This window comes from the organism of the source record quoted next, unplaced genomic scaffold (genome assembly GCF_019419815.1).
Source record: "Pyrus x bretschneideri cultivar Hongxiangsu unplaced genomic scaffold, Pyrus_bretschneideri_v1 Contig91, whole genome shotgun sequence".
NCBI lineage: Eukaryota > Viridiplantae > Streptophyta > Magnoliopsida > Rosales > Rosaceae > Pyrus > Pyrus x bretschneideri.
Window position 1 is genome coordinate 1,039,559 of NW_025999833.1, and position 21,279 is coordinate 1,060,837.

The 21,279-nt window shown below is 39.2% G+C and overlaps 2 protein-coding genes and 1 pseudogene across 5 annotated transcripts; 1 reads left to right on the plus strand and 2 right to left on the minus strand.

Annotated features, from left to right (window-relative positions):
- Positions 1-279: 279 nt before the first annotated feature.
- LOC103952933 lies at positions 280-3,297 on the plus strand (annotated as a pseudogene).
- Positions 3,211-5,661, minus strand: LOC103952922 (cyclin-dependent kinase B2-2). The gene is made up of 8 exons (XM_009364627.3): positions 5,181-5,661; positions 4,811-4,952; positions 4,649-4,710; positions 4,415-4,526; positions 4,238-4,331; positions 4,065-4,134; positions 3,826-3,964; positions 3,211-3,720 (listed from the first exon to the last, which is right to left on the minus strand). The coding sequence occupies exons 1-8, from the start codon at positions 5,417-5,419 to the stop codon at positions 3,628-3,630; spliced, it is 951 nt and encodes a 316-aa protein (XP_009362902.2). The 5' UTR covers positions 5,420-5,661; the 3' UTR covers positions 3,211-3,627.
- Positions 5,662-6,377: 716 nt separating this feature from the next.
- Positions 6,378-11,557, minus strand: LOC103952923 (peptidyl-prolyl cis-trans isomerase FKBP43). Of its 4 annotated transcripts, none has more exons than XM_048576839.1 (14): positions 11,398-11,557; positions 11,103-11,176; positions 10,536-10,771; positions 10,071-10,207; positions 9,370-9,664; positions 9,002-9,226; positions 8,625-8,855; positions 8,265-8,477; positions 7,890-8,129; positions 7,342-7,588; positions 7,066-7,153; positions 6,944-6,985; positions 6,783-6,831; positions 6,378-6,701 (listed from the first exon to the last, which is right to left on the minus strand). In XM_048576839.1, exons 1-14 carry the CDS (start codon positions 11,408-11,410, stop codon positions 6,620-6,622), a joined length of 2,172 nt encoding a protein of 723 aa, XP_048432796.1. In that variant the 5' UTR covers positions 11,411-11,557; the 3' UTR covers positions 6,378-6,619. The 4 variants fall into 4 exon arrangements, with proteins under 4 accessions (XP_048432796.1, XP_018504365.2, XP_009362904.2 ...); XM_018648849.2 differs by having other exon boundaries at positions 7,890-8,126; positions 8,625-8,852; positions 11,398-11,556; XM_009364629.3 differs by having other exon boundaries at positions 8,625-8,852; positions 11,398-11,556.
- Positions 11,558-21,279: the final 9,722 nt, after the last annotated feature.

Here is a 21,279-nt window from a genome sequence, read left to right on the forward strand (position 1 = left end):
TTTACAAATAATAATATCCGTTAAACCCTACATATCATATAGACCGTGTCATGTGGACCACTTTAGAATATTAAAATATTCTTACACGACCCAGCCCCGACAAGCGACTACACGTTTCATTGCTGCATAAATGCATAAACATGCCCTCCTCCTAATAAATTCTTAAACCATATTCTTGCTCGTTTTGCTTTGTTTTCTTGAAAGCAAAGCAAAGCAATTCTTCCTGAGTTTAGTTATAGCAGCTTAAGGTTTCATCCCGCAACCTAAAAACCTCTCCCTCATTTTTCTCTAATTCTCTTATTATTATCATACATACATATGTATGCACGTGTGTGTATATATACATGTTTATTTATATGTTGTTGAATTACTCTACCAAAAGCAAAACTGGCATTTTGATTGCATGTTTGTTTACAAGTGTTTTCCGTTTGGCATTATATTTGCAGAGGCAGAGGAGGATGAGATAGAAAACGATGGAGCTTTTGCAGCTGTTTGTGACGGCCTCAATTAAAGTGCTTTTGATAACAGCACTTGGCTCATACCTTGCTCTTGATCGTGTCAATATTTGGGGGGAAGTTACGAGGAAGAACTTAAACACCGTAAGTAAATAATGTTAGATTCTATAGTGTTTAGGTGTATAATTTTGCACTATAACTGTAGATTACTTGTTAATTCATCATCGTCACTTGCCTTCATTTAATTTCTGTTATGCTGCTTACTACATATTTTGTGTTTTGTGATCAAACAAACAAACAAACAAACGAAAAGGTTGTATTTTACGTATTCAATCCCGCTCTGGTGGGTTTCAACCTTGCGCAGACAATTACATATCAAAGCATGGTTAAAATGTGAGGTTTATTTACTTTGTTTAATCCACATATAAAAATGTATGCATGTATGTATATATAATCATGTCATGGTTCCGTGCTCGGATGGATTCTCATCCAATTAACAAGGCCTCCTGCCCATCTGCAAGGCCTTGTCTTGGGTTGCTGTGCTGCAGGTAATTCCACATTCTACATTCACACTGGTCTCACAGAGATTTCAGATGAATCTTCTTCCTATTTCTCAATCATATTCGGTTTCACGTTCAATCCATCTCCTGAGATGTTGACTTGAACAGGAAATTTGGGAAACTTGCTCCTCCTTATAGTCCCAGCAGTTTGTAAAGAAAAAGGGAGCCCTTTTGGAGCCACTGATGTCTGTCACACCTATGCTATGGCTTATGCTTCGCTCTCAATGGCGGTACATTTTCCTTCTACATCTTGTTCCAATATTTTGGGCTTTCTTGAAATTCCTTTATCTGGCTTTCTAGAATTTGAATTAAGAATGGGTGGGAAGGGTTGCTCCAAATAAGTTACAATCCATTTCCCTCTCTGAAGTTGCAAAGTCGCAGTTACTGCAATTTAAACTCACGATTAAAATCTCATGTCTAAAACATATAATCATACATATATATTGTACTACCCCCAGAAAAAAGGTGTTTGTGTGCACACCGATTGCTGTGTATATTACGTTTTTCTCGACACATTTTTTTTTTTCCTTCAGTTTTCCTCTTGAATTCTAGGGACTGTTTCTCTTTAGTGCAATGTAGCTACCTTGTTAACTGTCATGGTTTACTGTCTTTAATTCTTTTTTTGCATACAATTGCGTTCGTGCTTCAGATAGAAGCCATTTATTTGTGGTCCTATGTGTATAATATTGTGTGGATATCTTCAAGAAGGAGCACCCTAGGTTCTAATCTGTCCGCCGAGAGGTCCTCTACATCAGACCAAGTAAGTTGCACTAAGCCTCTGCTTTCTTCAAAGGAATATGGCATAGTTGAGGACAATCCGGATCAATATGCACCACCATACACCACTTTACCTGAAGAAAATGTAAAGGTTGCTGACTCCATTAAATTACAACGATATTCATTAAATTTGTTGATTTGTTTACGTATTTCCAACTTATTAAGATTTCTCTTTCTTTTTTCTTCTGAAAGACAGAGACACGTCGTTTCATTGTCAAATTGTCAATCCAGACTACTTACCAGATGAATCCCATTTGAATGTACGATCCAGATTTGCAATCTCACAATGTAACATGACAAACATCTCTAACGAGAGAAAGTTCCCTATTTCTTTTCAGTTTCTTACATAGAGCGTATCTTTTTCATTTTCATTGGCAGGTACTGACTTCAGGTAAACTAAAGCAACGTATAGTGATGGTGCTTAAGAAGATCAATCTGAAAACAATTTTGCCCCTTCAACCACTGGAGCGGTTTGTCCTTTCAGCACTTTATTTCATTGTGATCCAGATTCAGCGCAGTATTATTGAAAAAATGGGCAAACTTAATCTTTTCATGGTGTAGATTGTTGGTTTTGCAATCGGAGTCATCCCTCAGATTCAAAAATTACTGATCGGAGATGGTGCTCCTCTACGAGTGATTCAAGATACCGCTTCTTTGTTGGGGTATAAAACACTAAAACTTATGCCCAACTTTACAAAACATATACAGACGAGATGGTTTGCGTGTTCTTTATACAAAGCGTTTGTTGTTCACTCAACATGAGCTAATTATGATTGCAGAGACGGAGCCATCCCAGCTCTTACATTGATAATAGGAGGAAACCAAATAAAAGGTAATAACTCATACAAATTCTGTTAGCGTCGTACTTAATTGTTGGTTTAGTTTACAACTTACTACACCTTGTTGTTTGAGGTTTGAGAGGGTCAGGGATTCAGCAATCTCTTGTCGTTGGCATCCTACTTGTTCGTTATGTTGCCCTGCATCTTATAGGCATCTTGGTTGTTAAAGGGGCACTGAAATTTGGGTTGGTGCACTCTGATCCATTGTATCTGTTTCTTCTTCTGCTTCAGTTTTCACTCCCACCTGCGATGAGCACAGGTACACTTGCTCTTCTCTTGTTTAGCAACAAAAGCAGTTGCTCGCTCGTTCGCTCCCTCACTCTTTTTCGCAACAAATGTAAGTTTATTCTCAAGTATTGTTTATTGATATTTGAAATATGGCAGGAGAGAATGTATGTGAACTTTTGCTTTCGCTTCACTGTCACTTACATTCTGGTCTGCCGCCTTCATGGGCTTGTGGCGCGGCTGTGAATCAGTTTTACATCAATTCGTTAGAAGCAATGTTCCACTTTGCCAAATCAATAGTAAGTTGTAGCTGCAAATCTGCTTGAGCAGAAATTGACATGATATGTGTTCTTCTAGTAGTGAATTTTCTCAATTGAAAGTAATGGTAGTCTTGCAGAAGAAATGAAAAGAATCTACTGATTGGCTTTGGGTAATCATGTGTATTTGCTAGGTACATTGGCTTTGGACCTACCGATTGCTTCCGCTTCAGTAACAATGACTGATCGGAGCAGAAGCCAGTGAGTTTTCATTGCTCGAATGTAAAACTGTAAAGCATACCCATCTTCCAACTGAATATAGAAATATGCTTGAGATTGTTGAATCGTTGAATCGTTGAATCCTACGGATTAGCAAATATGCTTGTTCTAATAGAACCTAAAGATTTATAAACACAACTGCAAATATGCTTGAGGAGAGCAAATAGAACTCAGTACTACTATAGAGCGCATCTCTGTTACCCATCCCGATCCACGCATGCTTCATCGTGCCTACTCAGAGAGAATCCTTGTTCAAACCATCAAAGTAACGGTGCTCCATAGCTGCCTTTGCTGAAATGCGTTTAGCAGGATCGTATTGCAACATTTGCTGCAAGGATAAACAACATATTTAGAACTAGTATTCATCACCAGGTAGATTAACAAAAAACCTATATAAAGTAGCACATTTTGAGTGAAGCAAAATCGAACATACCAACAACAGATCCAACCCCATTTCGTCCAAATTGGGAACAGCCTTTGCCAAACTTTGGGGACTCCATTGGGGGTACTCATGCCAGTCCTTGAGTTTGCTTACACCTGGCCACACATCCTCATTTGGAGTGCCCAACAACCTGCATCAATGATCCATAAGCAAAAGAACTTGGCTGATTGAAAATGAAAGTAGTCTGGCAAATTTTTGGTAATGGGGAAGTGGAAACCATTTTAGTGAACCTGAATATATGCAGGAGCTGCTGCAGCTCAGAATCCCCGGGGAAGATTGCTTGCTTCGTGACAAGTTCGGCTATAATTCAGAAACAATATACTGTTAAAGCAATGGAGCAAATTTTTACAAATTCAAAACTATCGAAAATCAAATGCAAGCTTCGTAAAAAACAGATGAGTACCAAATATACAGCCAACAGACCAAATATCCACTGCAGTTGAGTAGTGTGTAGCTCCCAGAAGGACTTCAGGAGCCCTATACCAAAGGGTCAATATCTGCAGTCGTAATTGCACAAATTCCTTAGCTACTGTCAAAAGCAACAAAATAACTCGTAACCAAAAGTGAATGCATTAACTACCTCATGAGTATACTTCTTGAGTGGCACAGTGAAAGCTCTAGCAAGTCCAAGATCTGCAATTTTAAGCATCATAGTCTCACGGTCCATCAGGAGATTGTGAGGCTTAAGATCCCTGCATAAATGGAAGTAAAACAAATCAGCCCAAATTAAAAGAAAACTCGAAGGGAGAAACAAAGCGCAAAGAAAAGAGAGAGAAGCAGCATGTCGTTTGTAAGTTAATTGACAAAAGGCCACCTGTGCAAAATTCCATGACCATGGAAAAAGGCAACACCTTTGCACAGTTGGAACATCAGGCTCTGCATCATCAGAAAATCACCATTTCAATTACACAATTCCATGTGTGATTAATTTGATTGGGAATAAACATTTGGGGGACAAACAAATTAGAGAGCAGACTTTAACGATGGGGGAGGGAATGTGCTCTCCAGATTGACGGAAGGTGCGGATGAATTTCTTGAGATCAGTGTCCATGTACTCAAACACCAAGTAGAGTACAGTCTTTCCTTCCTTGTTCTGCCCTTGTTTCACATCCATCAACCTATTTCAGAATTGGGGTTTAGGGTTTCGTTAATTCACAATTTACCGACCAAATCAATGGATTTACAGAAAAAGAAGAAAACCCAAATCAATCAATTGAAGATTTCATTTCCGTAAATACAAGAACGAAATCAAACCCTAATTTGTAGAATTAAAGAAAGAAAGTTAGAGAGAGAGAGAGAGAGAGAGAGACAGACAGATGAGAAGAAGAAGAAGAAAGGAAACGAACTTGACGATGTGGGGGTCTCGGGAGAGCATGCGGAGAATGGAGACCTCGCGGAGAGTGGTGGGAGGGACGCCTTCCTCGTCCTCGTGGAGGCGAGTCTTCTTGAGGGCGACAATCTTCCCAGTCGCCTTCTCTCTCGCTCTGTACACCTTCCCGTACGTCCCTTCTCCCACCTTCTCAAGCTTCTCGAACGCCTCCATCGCCGTCGCTCCTTTATTCGCCTCTCCTCCGATCATCTCCATTTCTCTCTCTCTCTTTCTCTTCTTTGTCTCTCTGGATTCCTGATTTGCTGGTTGCTGATTTCAAAATTTCAAATACTTCAAATGACAAAAGGGGAGGGCAGAGCATCTAAGTTATATACCCGTTAAAGGGAGGGGTATTGACGGAAATTTGATATCGGTTTGCTCAACGGGCAACTCTTTTTGAAATTCAAATTTTCCGAGGCACGAAACCTTTCTGGGTTTTCCTCCAGAGTCCTGCCAATTTGGACTCTCTACACCACAAAACCCAATCGGCGGCCCATCAAACACAAAAGAATCTTCCGCTCCGCTCGCTTGATTTTAGTGAAATTTCCCCAATGCACGTCAAAAGTGCACTGTGCATTCCTACAAGAGCCATTAGATTTCGCTTGTTCAAGGGGATGTACTCTTGTTCAAATGTGTAATTTAGATTTGCACTGGAGAAAAGCCTCTAATTTTAGTTTTCCAACTTGTCGATGGATACAGCAACACAACGTTATAATAGCCTTACACATTTCAACACAATCACTCTCGTATTTGGTCTAATAATTCTCATACCAAAATTATACTTGGTATAAATTATAATTTGTATGATTAATGCCTTGAAAGATCAGTTGAAGATCGTTTTGTAATATAATTTTTTTTGGTCGATTTATTCCCTAAACTTGTATCAGCTTGCCAATTCGACACCTTGAACTCGTATTTCAGCCAATTACCCCTTTAAGCATTTAAATAATAGTTATTTGCCTCCCCATGTTGGATCTTACTAACCCCGCTGGTGATTAAAACTTCAGTTGGGGGTCGACCGGACAAGTCAATCAATCCGAGTTCGGGTGATCCGATCAGTACACTTTGAGAAGACTTAACACTGCAATTCTAGCGCCATTTGAGAATATTACTTTCTTTTTCTTGTGCAAAACTTTTGCATAAATCCGGTGCTTTATGAAAACAAACACGTGGGTAAATGGAAATTACAACTTTGATTAGACCAGAGCAAAACGTTTACAGAATCATCCCAAAAGCCAGCTTTCTATTGCAAAATCTCGAGGCTGTTCCCATACATTTGAAAACTATACCCAACCCTGTTGTTACTCCCTCATTTTTTTTCCTCTCGTACCGATGAGAAGGGGAGAAAAATCTCAAAAAGACGATATGCGCAAACAAAATACAGAGGCCGGTACCAAACGCTGTAGAATTGATCGCTTAATGAGCTTTCACTAATTCAACATCATATTCCAGCCATGAGTTTGGTGGTATACCTGCACCATCTCCTCTACTCCCATAGCTGCAAGCATGTACAGCAAGTCAGAAACCGAAAAAGAAAAAGCAGAGAAGGAAATCGGTTAGCTAAATTTTAATAACATACGCCAATGACGGGGGTATAACAAGTCTTCTTTTTTCACCAACTCGCATACCTGAGAATCATGCACATACACCACAAGAGTCTTGAAATAATAACAAAAGCAATATAATCAAAACGTCAAAAACTCATTTATAAAATATAGATCAAATTTTAGTAGCCATTACCATCAATGCCAACATCCCAACCATCTATAACTTCTCCTTTGCCTGCAAGAAGCAACAAATGTAAATACAAAAGCAGAAACAATGTTTTGGTAAAAGTATTAGTTTATCTCATTTGGTGATACCTAAGCGAAACCTGTAAGGAGCACTGCCGTCAGTGGAGTCGATTACCTTGCCATTCTCTTTCAACTTGCCTACATAGTGAACACTTATCTGAAACAGAAACTACTACAATCAACATAGCTCCATTAATCTTTTACTTTAACTTGCTCTAGAAGAAAGTTTCAAAGTAAGAATAATTCAGCTAAGCTACCATTATCCATTGGAGGGTTACATCCAAATATTTATTTTAGAAAAGCATCAATATCAAATAGATCGAATACAAATTCAGAAAGACTAGCCTTTTTCCCCGATGTGGCAACTTTGCCATCCGGTTTTCCAGCTTCTAACTCCTCAATACTTAATCCACTTGGGAAGGTCTTAACTTGAGATGACTTGGCATTCACATTATCTTCTGCTGACAAGAGAGGCACATCTGTGTTCGCAGCTACCTCATGTGCTTCAGTTTTACTTTTCTTCTTCTTCTTTTTAACTTTCTTTTCATCAGATTGACCATCAACAAATCTACCAGAATCATGGCCAGAATTGCTGTAAAAATGGACAGACAGATTTTATACTCAATCAAGGGAACTATAATAAAGTCGCACACAACCAGACATGGCCTAAAAATCGCATAGATATTGGAATTACGTTAGGGAGAGAAATTTTTAACTTCCCGATAGAAGATAATAATAGACAATACATTTGATCAATGGAACCGCTTACTAAAGCTTACACTCCATTTCAATGGACATGTCCTTTCATGCTATTCCCAAGACCGAGGTGGAGTGACGGGGGCAAAAAGTATATCTTGTGACACGGAGACAAACCTGAGGTAAAAATAACTCACCCATCCTTGGCTGACTGCTGATTTTGCTCACTCCTCACAGGTAGATCTGGGCAGATGCCACCCTTTGCCTCATCCTGCTGCCCTTTATCCTCTTTAACAACATCATCAAGGTTAGTGCAGACAATCTCCAATATTTTCCCCTCCTCACGCTTCTTCCTTTTCTTCTTTGGCCTTTCACCATTTTCAAGGTTGACCTCTACTGTGGGCTTTGACAAATCATCTGGACCCTCAAGTACACTGCTTGAGTACATCAATAATAAAACAAAAATCAAAACCAATAAACATCATTGTCAGTAAATTCTCCATCCATAAAAATAATATGCACACTCAAGTATCATGATTGAGAATGTATTTATTCGAGGCAAAAGAACTCACATATGTTTGGCCACCTTCTGTTCTTGTCGGTCTACAACGCACAAAATTTGGGTCTGTATTTGGGCTCTAGTGTCATCTTTCTGGGCTTCGTCCACCTTTTCAAATGCTTTATCCTTCGGCCGTTCTTTCCATTTTTTCTTCAGCTTTCCACCATTTTCAAGGTTGACCTCTGTTGAAGGCTTTGGGAAATCATCTGGCCCTTCAGGTGCACGGCTTGAGCACACCAATAATATAGCAAAAATAAAAACCAACAAACATTATTGTCTGTAAATTGTCCAACTTTAAACAATAGTATGCACACTTAAGTATCATGAGGTGAGAATGTAATTATACGGGACAAAGGAAGCAAAAAGAACTCACATATGGTTGGCCACCATCTGTTCTTGTCCATCCTCCACACACAAATTTTGGATCCTATTTTTGGCTCTGGTGTCATCTTTCTGGGCTTTTTCATCCTCCTTTTCAAGGATACCAGCTTTAAGTGCTGTATCCTCTGGCCGCTCTTTCCTTTTTTTCTTCAGTTTTCCACAATTTTCAAGGTTGACCTCTGTTGAATGCCTTGAAAAATCATCTGGCCCTTCAAGTGCGCTGCTTGAGCACACCAATAATATAACGAAAATCAAAACCAACAAACATCATTGTCTGTAAATTCTCTGACTTTAAACAATAGTATGCACACTTGAGATTCATGATTCAGAATGTATTTATTCAAGACAAATGAAGCAAAAAGAACTCACATATGATTGGCCACCCTCTGTTCTTGTCCATCCTCCACACACAAATTTTGGGTCCTACTTTCAACCTTGATTTCAACAATTTGGGCTTTGTCCTCTTTTTCACAAAAACCATATTCAAGTGCTTTATCATCCAGCCGTTCTTTCCTATTTTTCTTTGGTGTTCCACCAATTTCAAGGCCTTCTTCAGAAGAAGGTAGGAAGGTATCTACTGGCAGGTCAAATCGCCTGCATTCCAATTTGGCAATCAAGATGACAAACAAGTATCAATAACTCAATTTGGTAAAAGTACAATGAAAATATATTCAACTGATGGGAAGAGATCAATCTTTTTAACAAGCTTCCATGGTCTTATTAAGCAGGACAAATACCTTTTCAACTGACCATCTACATCCACATTATCAGCATCATTCATTGTTTCAGTAGCATTAAAGACACCATCCTCTGTTTCATTGCTAGTAGTGGTATCTACGGCTCTCTTGTCAACTTTTTCTTCAACTTCCTCTGTTGTGTTTCTAGTACCGGATTTTGTCTTGTACAAAGAGGAAGTTAGGCATCTGTCATCATCTTCACCCTCCACTTCCGACTCACTCACTTGGTACATCTTCCGAAGTCGTCTTCGATGGCCCTTGCCATTATGAGGTTTATGCTCATCCAAAAGCTCCTCTACATACCAGATAGATATATCTCAGAATAATATTGCAAAAATTCACCAATGATTCATCTTCAAGAGGACATTAACTTGATATGAACTAAAGATGCAAGCCAAAAAACTGAACAAATGTGATGCAGACACCAAAAAACTGGTGTCATACACTACTGAACACGAAGTAGATGAACATGAGCAGGTTGTCTACAACAAGCACCAAAACGATGCTTTAAGTTACGTAAAAAAAAAAAAAAAAAAAAAAAAAGACTAGGACTCTTCATTATAGGAGCTTGTACTTGACTGGGCTTTATTTATTTTAAGCTGACTCCTGTATCAGGAGCTACTGCTAATGACCAAACTTTCAAATCATGTATACTACATTTTGTGAGAGAAAAATTTAAAGCATATATTTGGTAGCCGTACCTTCACTATCAAGAACAGGAGAAGCTGAGAAGACTTTTGGGTCCTCGTCATTAATAAAACTATCTTCATACTTGTCTTCTTCACTATCAACAGACATCTTGGTTTCGGAATTAGCAATATCTTCCCCATAAGATTCTCTTGAAATCATAGTAAAGGGAAACTAAAGATAACCTCACATGAAACAAACGATGAAAAATGTCCATAACCAAAAGGGTTGTGTAGCTTTGATCTTGGATAGAAAGTATCCCCCCAAAAAGAAACTAGTCTCTTAGTCTCTTGGGTTCCCATTTTTTTGCAAAAGAAGAAGGAAAAAAAAAAAAGTGTCCTACAGTTTTTTTCTCTCCTTTCCCATTAACTAATTAGACAGGTAGTGAAGCAGTAAAAACAGAGAAATTTGACCAAAAGTATTAAGCACGGAAGAAAAGATGATGGACTAAACAATAATCCCACTAAACAAAAGGATACGAATTATCATCATCAAAATTGTGATGTTGATGACGAGGAAGATAGTGGCCAGATAGGTGAACACTCCGAGGGCCAAGAACTGAGAAGATGACTTCCTCACACTCTTCAAACTCCACATTTATTTGCAATGACTCAGCCTTCTCAGGAAACAAGGAGCATAGATATACAGGACTCTTGTTTCCCACATTACACTGAAGTGTGCTTTTTTTCGTCGCAGTCCCATTCCCCAGTGTGGCCTGTGTATATAAAATTATAAATACGACATACGTTACTGATCTAAACATTAAGTCGGAACTAAATATCAGAACACATCAAAACATTAGAAACCATGTTCAGATAACTCAATATTAGACCATATTCAATTTTCACATGCGTAAAAGCGGAAGTAAATTATAAATACAGTCAACCAAAAGCAGAAAAACTAAACCTTTCAGAGAAAAAAAAACTATAAATTGTAGGTCTCACAGCAATGCCCATTTTGGCTAAATTCCACGCTTAAAAAATTAATAAAAAAGAAGATTCAAAAAGCAAAGAAGTATAAGGGGTCGTTGTGATAAGAAGCATTACCATTGAAACGTGAAGGCGTCCCTTCAAGCCATCAAATATGTGAGTGAAAGGATTTCCGGGTTTCACTTCGACTCCTGTAATAATCAATGAATAAACAACACACTTGAGAATAACAACTCAGTCGACCTCCACTTGATTGCTCCGAAAAGCCAAGCAGAAGATATAACGAAAACTTCAAAACTTAACTACTAAAATATAAAATTGCATTCATTTTTAAACAGAAAACCCAAATAAGTAAATTCAAACAGTTGGTCATCGTTGATAATTTTCAATTTAGAAGGGAAGAGAAACTGACCCCAGAAAGCCATTTTGTTTGGGAGAGATTGATATCTACAGCCCTAGAGAAAAAGGGGTCCGGATTGCTTGCTCCTCCTTCTCCCCTAAACCCTGCTGACAAATTAAAAGAGAAAACCTAGAAACAATCCTTTTAAATACGGAGACGCCCGGTGCGGCGCCTGCGGTCTCATTTTTTGTTGACGTGGCAATCCCTAATAGGAGGTTTACCTTGACAGCGTTGGTGATTGTAGCCTCCCCCAGCGCCTGGCGGGAAAGGAGGAAAATTTTCACTAATACATTGACGATAAAATTGGAACAAATTAAAGGAGAGCATATGATAATGAAATGTTCCAAAATAATTAAATAATTAAATATATATACACGCACTTTTGTTAAACGATAGTTTTGTTAGATTAGATGTTAACTTCATCTTTGTTTGCTCTAGAAAATGACAGTTAGGAGTCAAATGACTCAACTATCATGTCATATATGACATCTTCATTAGAAAACACCTTGATATCTCTTAGTCCTTTTTGGCGTACTTGAGTAGCCATCCTCATACCACCAATGACGGAGGATAAGGGAGTCCATCACGTGAAAGTACCAGAACCAAGGAGGGAGGGGGCGTTGAAACCCATTAGAAGTGTCTTACCCTCGAGTTGGCAAGTGCAGCAAGCAAATGAGCTACTTGATGGGGTAAATTCTCCATACCTTGCTAAGATAAGGACTATTGATGGCCTCTACAACCACCTTAGAATCACCCTCGATTGTAATAATGATGGAAGTTTTTTGTTGAAGCAAGTTTCGTCACTGTTAACACTGCTTCAACTTCAACCTCTTCAACTAAAGCCCTCTTCAAGAAACTGTACTCACCGCAAATGAGTTCACCTCTAGAGTTTCAAATAACAACTCCCACTCGCTTCCATTGTAGAAGAGTTCCAAGCCTCACTAACGCTAACCTTTACGTTCATGTCCATTGGAAGGATTCACCTATGATTAAAATGATCCCCTTGACTACCAATTGATGGAAGCCTATGCAAATATTTGTTATCTCAATGTACAGATTGTTGCACCTAGCTATGACGGAGATAGGGTTAGGAGCCAACATCTTGAAAACTGCATGACATCATTCTTTCCAAATTTCCCAACACATCACCCCTAATATGTAGATCCCATCGTAGCCATGCTTAGAAGCCAGGGATCAAGAGAGGTAATTGCTTGATTATTAGGGCGATAACATAAGTGAGAGTCGCACCACACATGGTGCACCAGCCACAAGCACTTAACGAGAATATGTTCTAAAATTCATCCTCTGTTCCACAAAAGGAACATCTAGGATCCATGCAAATGTGACGAGAGAAAAGGTTGTGTTTTGTAGGAACGACATTTGAAATAGCTCTCCATAGAAAGTTGTTGATTTTTGGTACTGCCTTCATACTCCACATCAACTTCCATAGTCCCGGATCCACATGGTGGGATTGGTGAGGGCTAACACAATGAGGGTCACTAGCATGCTTTGACATTGCCCAATGATAACCACTTTGATCTGCGTATTGCCCATTTTGAGAGAATACACTTTATTTCACAATGCCACACGAAACCACACGAACTCTATGGAAATCCACTAAAACTCCATCAAGCTCAATATTTTCTCTTTCGACACACCTATTTTCGCTTTTGACGAACTCTTTTGTTGACAACGGAACTGCTTTTTACACACCTATTTTCTCTTTGGACACACCCATATTTATGTATGTCCATTGATTGTACTGGTGATTTAGTCAATTTAATAATAGAGATAAACAAGAGTGTGCACAAGGAGAAAAAAGGCAAGCAGGTGTGAGGAAACACTTCCCTACACAAACAAACCCTATCTACTGTTACAACTCTACATATTTAATTTAACATTATAACTACCAGTCGATTATAGGGAAAGGAAAACAAAACAAAACAAAAGGATCATGTTCCAATATACCTCCTACCTACCATATTCTATCAATACCCAACAACTAAACATGATGCTTGCATGTAATGGTGAAAGAAAGCCAACTCTCTCTTGCATCTGTTTTTCTAGTATACATGATGAATCTAAGGTTGGATTCTAACTTGTTAGATTTACCCATACATTCTCAACTTTTACTGATATCTTTACCTTTTCTTCTTCCATATCTTTCAAAACGGTGACTACCTTTTCTTGATATATATGCTTTACATTGATGCCGACTTCATCAAATTTCCAACTCAGCTGCCAATTCTTCAATTCTCTTGTCCTGCTATGCTCTATTCAGCTATGGTCCTAAAAAATTCAAAACGAGGGACAATAATCAGTTGAAGAAGACGCATATGCAACTGATTAATTAGAGATATCTTCATTGTATATTAATCTCCTTTTACTTCCTTTTCAATTTTCATGCCCAGTTTCTTCTTTTTACGGAGGGGAGTTGTTGGTAGTGATTGATAGGAGCATATTCATGCGACTTAATTAGCTTGTTCTCGTGCATTTATGTTGTGTTTACTTAGCTATTTTAGTGTTTAAGGCTACTTTTGTGTATTTTCAGATTATAAGGCCAAAGTGTGCAAGAAGATGCAAATTGGAGTCTTTTGGAGCGAAAGAGGAATGAATGAGTTGAAGACTTGAAGAAACGACAAATTCCTACTCCAACGATGAATTCTTACCAAAACGAGGAATCCTACTCAAACAAGGTTTCCTATTTGATATAGGAAAGTTAACCCTAAGTTTCCCGTTTTGGTAACCTTTCCTAAACTTAAACGTCCGTATTTTCTAGCCACTTTGACGGCCTTGTATGCATTTTAGGACACAAAACGATGGCCCTAGCCACTTTAAACCTCCTTGCCGTGCCTCTAGCCCAACTCCCTTCCCTTGCCGTGCAAGGGGGGGGGTAGTTTTGTCTCATTTCATGCATTAAACCCTAAACCTAAACCCTAATCACCCTAATTACCTTGCAGCCGCAATTTTGGACCATTCTCTCCTAATTCACTCTTTAGCCGTCACTTTTGAGTATTCACATTTTTCCACCCTAATTCATTCGGCCACCATCATTTTATTCCATATTTTTTTTGTCTTCCTCCCTAAGCCGCAAGATTTCTCTTCCAAAAAACCTAATTGCCGCAGCCACCTTCACCCACTTTCTCCCTTTAATCTGTGGCCCCCCCCCCCATTTACCATTGACCCTAATAAACTAAAAAAGGATTCCAAACCGTGCAGCCACCATCCCATTATCCCATTTAATTCCTAAGCCGCAACTCCACTCACTCATCATTCTATCATTCACCCTAATTTAGGCAGCCACCATCCCATTATCCCATTTAATTCCTAAGCCGCAACTCCACTCACTCATCATTCTATCATTCACCCTAATTTAGGCAGCCACCATCCCATTTATTTTATTCCCTTTGCGGTGCATTCCATGATTTTTTATCCTAATATTCACCCAGTTTTCTCCCATAAGCTGTGACTCCCACCAGCCACCTAAAGACCTAAAAAGCACAAACCTTGCCGCAGCTTTCCCATTCATTCCAGCTTTCCCCCATCTTGCCGCAGCCTTCCTCCACCTTCCTACACCACCCCATAACCTTGCCGCACCACCCAACCTCCTTAAATCCATCCCCAACCCAAAATAACATCCAAATCATCCATTTAACCTCACTGCCGCATCAAGGAGAAGAGGAAAGAGGACTTAGACGCGCAGAAATTCAAGTGGATTCGTTGAGCGTTCTAGGTGTAATCCATCCTTTGTTCTTTATGTTTAAATTCAATTTTATTTTTCTTGTTGTGAACATGAGGGGCTAAACCCCTATTTAGCTAGGGGGTGATTCGAAACCATGTTTATGCTTGCAATATGATTTGATTACTTTTGGTTGGAATTTCATGAATGGTGAAGTCAATTTGTTTAACTGCTTGATCGATAACTTATTTATGTATGTGTATTGAGAGTGCACGCTTAATTTTCATGCATGAATATGATGCTAGAATATAAGTGAGTTTCACCTAATAGTTATGAATTTATATTCACAAGTAGTGGAGGTTGCTTATAAACAATCGCGTTAAATGAATTCTTGGCACTAGTTTCATGCTCATCATAGTAACGAATGCCTCGTCAACACTTATAGTTTTCATGATGCTTAATGATCTTTGATTGTATCTTTATTGTGCTTTTCACGTAAAGGACTTTTGGAGAATGTTTTGAATTGCGTTGCGCTAACCCATCCAATTCATTAACTTAAGGAAAACTTGACGGTTAATTTAAGCGGACCTAATTAACCCGGGGTGTTGAGTTTCATAATTCATCGAAAGACCAACTGAAAATCAAATGGTATGCAAGTGTAACATGTGTGGAGAAGAACCTTCTAGCTAGCATTCATCCATATTTTCATCACATTCATATTTATATTCTGCCTTTTAATTTCAATCTTTGCATTTAGTTTAATTTCGTCAAAACCTCAATCCCCCTTTACTTTAGTGTCCAATTTAGTTAGAACGTGTCTTAGTTTGTGTTTATAAGTGTTTTGTATTCTTTGAGTCTTTTGATTTGTTTTAGTGTTTTATTATTTAGTTTGGCATTCTTTGAGTCTAGTTTAGTGTTTTAACGTTTGTTTTACGTTTTTGAGTCAGTTTCCAAGTGAATTAGTAATCCCTCCTAATCCCCGGTCTAGAACGATCCCTACTTGCATCTTTACTACAATTGTCACAAGAGGGTTTTAATTTGTGTGCTTAATTAGTTAGCATCAAATTTTTGGCGCCGTTGCCGGGGATTAGCAACTTTGCTAATCCCTTGGATTGTTACTTTCTGTTTAATTTAGTTTTTGTTAAGAATTCTGACCTTGTTTTGTTTTCCTTGTTTTAGGTACTAGTGCATGACTCGGAGTTCTCAACCGATTCGTGAGCATATTTCGGACTTTGACAGCAATTTTGAGAGAACTTTGAGACGGAAGAGGAAGCAACACGAACCAAATCCACAAAGTTCAGAACCTGACCTCGAGGAACAAGTCCTAGAGGAGGAGGAGGAACCCACGGCAGGGATTTTTGAGGAACCACAAGTCATGGCCGTGGACACTCGGACACTCAAGCAGCTTGCGGCTTCGGGATTGGGTAATGCAGCACCTTTGTGTATCCAATATCCCCTACCTGCCGAAGGGAAGACAGAGGAGTTCGAGTTGAAGTCAAGCTTGCTCCACCATATTCCGAAATACCATGGGTTGGCCATGGAGGATCCGAACAAGCATCTGAAGGAATTCGAGGTGGTGTGTTCAAGCATGACTCCCGTCAACGTCGACGGAAGCATTTTGAAGATGAAGGCTTTTCCATTCTCTTTAATGGACAAAGCCAAGGATTGGTTGTACGATTTAGCTCCCGGAACCGTCACATCATGGGAGAGCATGAAGAGGGCATTTCTTGAGAAGTTCTTCCCAACTTCTCGAATCATCCTTTTGCGTAAAAGGATAAGTGGCATTCAGCAAGAAGATGGTGAGTCTTTTCCTACGTATTACAAACGTTTTAAATCTCTTGTTGCTTCTTGTCCACATCATCAGATGAAGGAGGAGTTACTTCTGCAATACTTCTATGAGGGACTCCTACCAATCGAACGTCAAATGCTCGATGCCTCGGTGGGTGGAGCATTGGTGGACAAGACGCCCATGGATGCCAAGGTCTTGATCGCTAACCGAGCGTTGAACGCTCAACAATACGAAGGAGTAGGCCAAAGAGGACCCCCACGGCAGCAAGTGCATGAGGTAAGTTCCACACCCGATATTCATTCACAGTTAGCTAATCTTACTTCCATTGTGTCTCAGATGGCCGAAGGAATGAGGGTGCAAGGACCGATTGTATGCGGGGTGTGTTCGATCCAAGGACATGCTTCTGAGAAGTGCCCACAACTCATAGGAAATGGTGGATGGGAAAGCGCCAATGCAATTGGATTTCAGGGCCAAAACCAACCAAGGAACGATCCGTACTCGAACACTTATAATCCAGGTTGGAGAGACCACCCGAACTTCAAATGGAGGGAGCCCCAACAACCACCACAACAAGGAGGCTTTAGGCAACAACCCTCGGGCTTCTTCACCAAGCCATTCGCACCCACACAAGCACCTCCACAATCTGCCCAAACAAGTTCAGGTAACACCTTAGATAATGATACACTTCTTAAGTTACTAACTAATTTGTCTCAGGGGCAGGAAAACCAAGCCAAAGCCATGCAAAACCAAGATAAGAGGGTGGATCAATTGGAGAAGCAAATTGGGCAGATTGCGGAGTTTGTAGGGCAATTCCGAGACCAAGGCAAGCTCCCGAGCTCAACCATTCCAAACCCGAAGGGAGGCTTTGAAACCGCCAACGCAATTACCTTGAGAAGTGGCAAGGAAGTTGGAACCGCCCCACAACCACCAAAATCAAGCGAAGAAGAGGATGAAAAGCTGCAACATGAAGAGGAGGAGGCAAGCAAGCCCACGGCAAGGGTACAAACACCCTTGCCGCAACTACCTAGGGACATTAATGCACCCAACTCATCCCATTCGGCCACCAAAGGTAAGTTGGGTTCAAAATTGATTAATTATAACTTTGTTCCACCCGATGTTCCTTTTCCTAGCAGGTTTATGCAAACAAAGAAGGAGGAGCAGGAAAAAGACATTCTGGAGACGTTTCGGAAAGTCCAAGTAAACATTCCTTTACTTGATGCCATTAAGCAAGTCCCGAGGTACGCCAAGTTCTTAAAGGAGCTTTGCACCACTAGGAAGAGGATGTCGACCAAGGAGGTGGTAAAGGTAGGTGAAAATGTCTCCGCCATATTGCAACGCAAACTACCCCCCAAATGCAAAGATCCGGGTAGTTTTACAATTCCTTGTGTGATAGGTAACACTAAATTTGAATCTGCCATGCTAGACCTAGGTGCTTCTATAAATGTTATGCCATATTCAATTTATGCATCTATGAACCTAGGAGTATTGAAAAATGATGGTGTAATCATACAATTGGCCGATAGATCTAATGTTTATCCCAAGGGAGTCCTTGAGGATGTTTTAGTGCAGGTCAATCATCTCATCTTTCCTGCAGATTTTTATGTCCTAGAAATGGAGGATTCGAGCGATGCTCCATCATTGCCACTCTTGCTAGGCCGTCCGTTCATGAAAACGGCCCAAACCAAGATTGATGTGGCCAAAGGAGCACTAACAATGGAGTTTGGTGGTGATATAATTAAATTTAATGTTTATGACTCTATTAAGAATCCTAACGATTGCCATTCTTGCTTTGTCATAGATGTGCGTAAGAACATGGGGCCGAAAGGATCCATACCTATCAAGAAGGATGTATCGGGAACCACCGCTGGAGAAGAACTTGGAGTGATTGGTCTACAACCACCCAATATGGCCGAAAGTAGCCATAGTAACATTGTTGAAAGGGCTGCCATTTTTGAGCCCTCACCACACTATGTTTGTAAGTCTTCAATTCCAATCTCAATTCCTACTTCAACTAATAGGTTGTTACCTTCGTTGGTGCAGGAGCCCAATCGATATAAAGGTGGTGGGAGCAGTTATATGGATTGTCGGAACCGAAACACCACCATCAGGGAGGATCATTATCCCCGCCCATTCAGTGAGCCATACTACGAGAAATTTCAAGAAGTATACCGTGGAGGACATACCCCTCCATGCCGTGAGCCAGAGTGAAGATTAAAAGAAGGTTTCGTCTGGCTGGAAGACGTTAAAGCAAGCGCTACTTGGGAGGCAACCCATGCAATCAACAAAGGACGAACTTGGGAATCGCTTCACACTCAGATTTGCGTCCCTAAACCCTTTCCTTTGTTGCTTACTTTATGTTATGTGTAATGTGTTTAATTGTGTCTAAAACATTGAGGACAATGTTTAGTTTAAGTGTGGGGGGGTAACATTCTGTTTTGAGATATTTTTGCATGAAATTCGTAGGGTTTTACCACCTAACATGTCTAAACTTGTTTCCCACTGTTTTTAAGTGTTTTTAAGCTATTTTAGAGTGTTTTAGAGTATGTTGACTTAAAAATCCGAAAATACCATAAAAATTTGAAAAATTGCTTTGAAAAACCCAAAAAGAGTTGTTTTTGTGTGTTTGTTTATGTCGTAGGTTACCTTCCAACACAATGATGAGGATTTGGTTTTTAATTGCATGATGGTTAAAGAAAGTTACAAACATGGATGGACGTTTGATATACTCTTGGTTTATGCTTGTTTGTAGTTATAGTTTACGAATTCACATGTAATCACAAATGATAAAAATCAGTTTTTGTAACATGCTTGAAGGAAGGAACTCAAACTAACGCTACATCCCGGTGAGACTTGAGCCTAAATGTTATTTGGAGAGTTAAAATCTGTGCATTATTGTTTTCTAAAGTTGTTGCATGATCTCATTATTCATTGCTTGGTTACTATTTAGAAGGCGTTTTCATCACTTAGTTCCAAATGCTAGAACTCATGCCCATTTCATTCAAAGCATGTCATTGATTTGCATAACATGTATTCAAGATGAAGTTGTGTAGTGACCACCACCAAAAGCCAAATAGCCATGTGTCCTTAACTCATTTTGTGTTTAAGTTTAACCCCATTGAGCCGTGTTAGCCTATGTTCTTTGTTAACCCACATTATCCTCACCTAGCCTAGATTAGGACCATCCGTACCCTTGTTCTTGAAGCATAGTAAGCATGAATGAATTCCTTTTGATTAATGTGTTGCAGAAAATAAGTGTGGGGGAAGGATTATTGATGTGAGTTATGTGCCATAGGCATGGTTGTAAAAAAATAAAAAATAAAAAATAAAAAAATAAAAAAATGAAAAAAAAAAGAAAGACAAATAAGTGAAAAATAGTTGAAAAGTATTGGTTGTTGAAGTAAGGGCCCAAAACAATGAATTAGGCCCTAAGAGTTGTTTGAATCTCCCCTATTTGTCTAACAGTTGATTTCTGCATTCTAAGGGAATTCTAGGTCTTAATTTCATTACTTTGCTTGCTATTGCTTAAGGAACTTTTGTTTATCCCTATCTTTCCTTGTTAGCCAACACCCCAAGCCCCGTTACAACCCTTGACTTCTATCTTGAGTGTTGTGCATTTCAATTGTGGAGATTGAATTTGGTATGAGCATATGGTGTCACTGGTTCTCGCATCTAAGTAGTAGCATTCCATTCATGAGATCATATCTAAACACGTTTAATTACTCCAGAAATTGCGTTCTTTGTTATAACATATGTGAGTACTAGTTTTTCATGTTTACATCAATCTTCTCACATATAACTAGTGTAGGGTGTGTAGTCAGAAAATCTGAGTGAAAATTGAGTGCATAACTAGTGAGGAATTGAGGGAGTTCTCTAAGGCATGTTACTACATTCAAAATGTGTTTTAATTGATTAAATGCGAACTAGTGAATGGTGACTATGATTAAGTATATGCTTGAGGGAAAGGAAGACTAAAGGCTATGTGAGATACAATGTTATGGGCATGATTATCTTAATCACTGATTAGTAATTGTTTACTTAATTAAATGAAGAATTAGTGGCATTTAGGAGAGTTTGTTAGAATATGCCATTTGGCAATAAGGTCTGTGTTGTTATAAATGGACCAATGTATAATGGCTTTGCCCAACGGTTATATGAATAAACAATTATATTACAAAAATATATTGGAGCTTGTTCTCCTTCTTCACTACTAGTTCACTCCATTGTTATCCTTCATAAATTGGTTAAGGTTAAATTAGGGTCTAACATTGTTATCAGCCAATTCGATTCTAGTTACCCTTTCTTGCATGTAGTGGCACCTGTATATTTTGGATTTTAACGGTCCTACTATAAAAGCTACAAAAAAATAGACGAAAATAACATTGAAAAAAAATAAACAATAAACAATAACTTTTCATTCATAATCTTT

Excerpts from the sequence above, each read along its gene's own strand:
- LOC103952922 (XM_009364627.3), bottom strand. The coding sequence starts at position 5,419 with ATGGAGATGATCGGAGGAGAGGCGAATAAAGGAGCGACGGCGATGGAG. Across the intron at positions 4,711-4,810 it reads TTCCCTCCCCCATCGTTAAA|AGCCTGATGTTCCAACTGTG; the intron begins GTCTGCTCTCTA and ends CTGATGATGCAG. Across the intron at positions 4,135-4,237 it reads GTCTGTTGGCTGTATATTTG|CCGAACTTGTCACGAAGCAA; the intron begins GTACTCATCTGT and ends TCTGAATTATAG.
- LOC103952923 (XM_048576839.1), bottom strand. Across the intron at positions 7,589-7,889 it reads CAGCAGTCAGCCAAGGATGG|CAATTCTGGCCATGATTCTG; the intron begins GTGAGTTATTTT and ends CCATTTTTACAG. Across the intron at positions 6,702-6,782 it reads GTTATACCCCCGTCATTGGC|CTATGGGAGTAGAGGAGATG; the intron begins GTATGTTATTAA and ends ACATGCTTGCAG.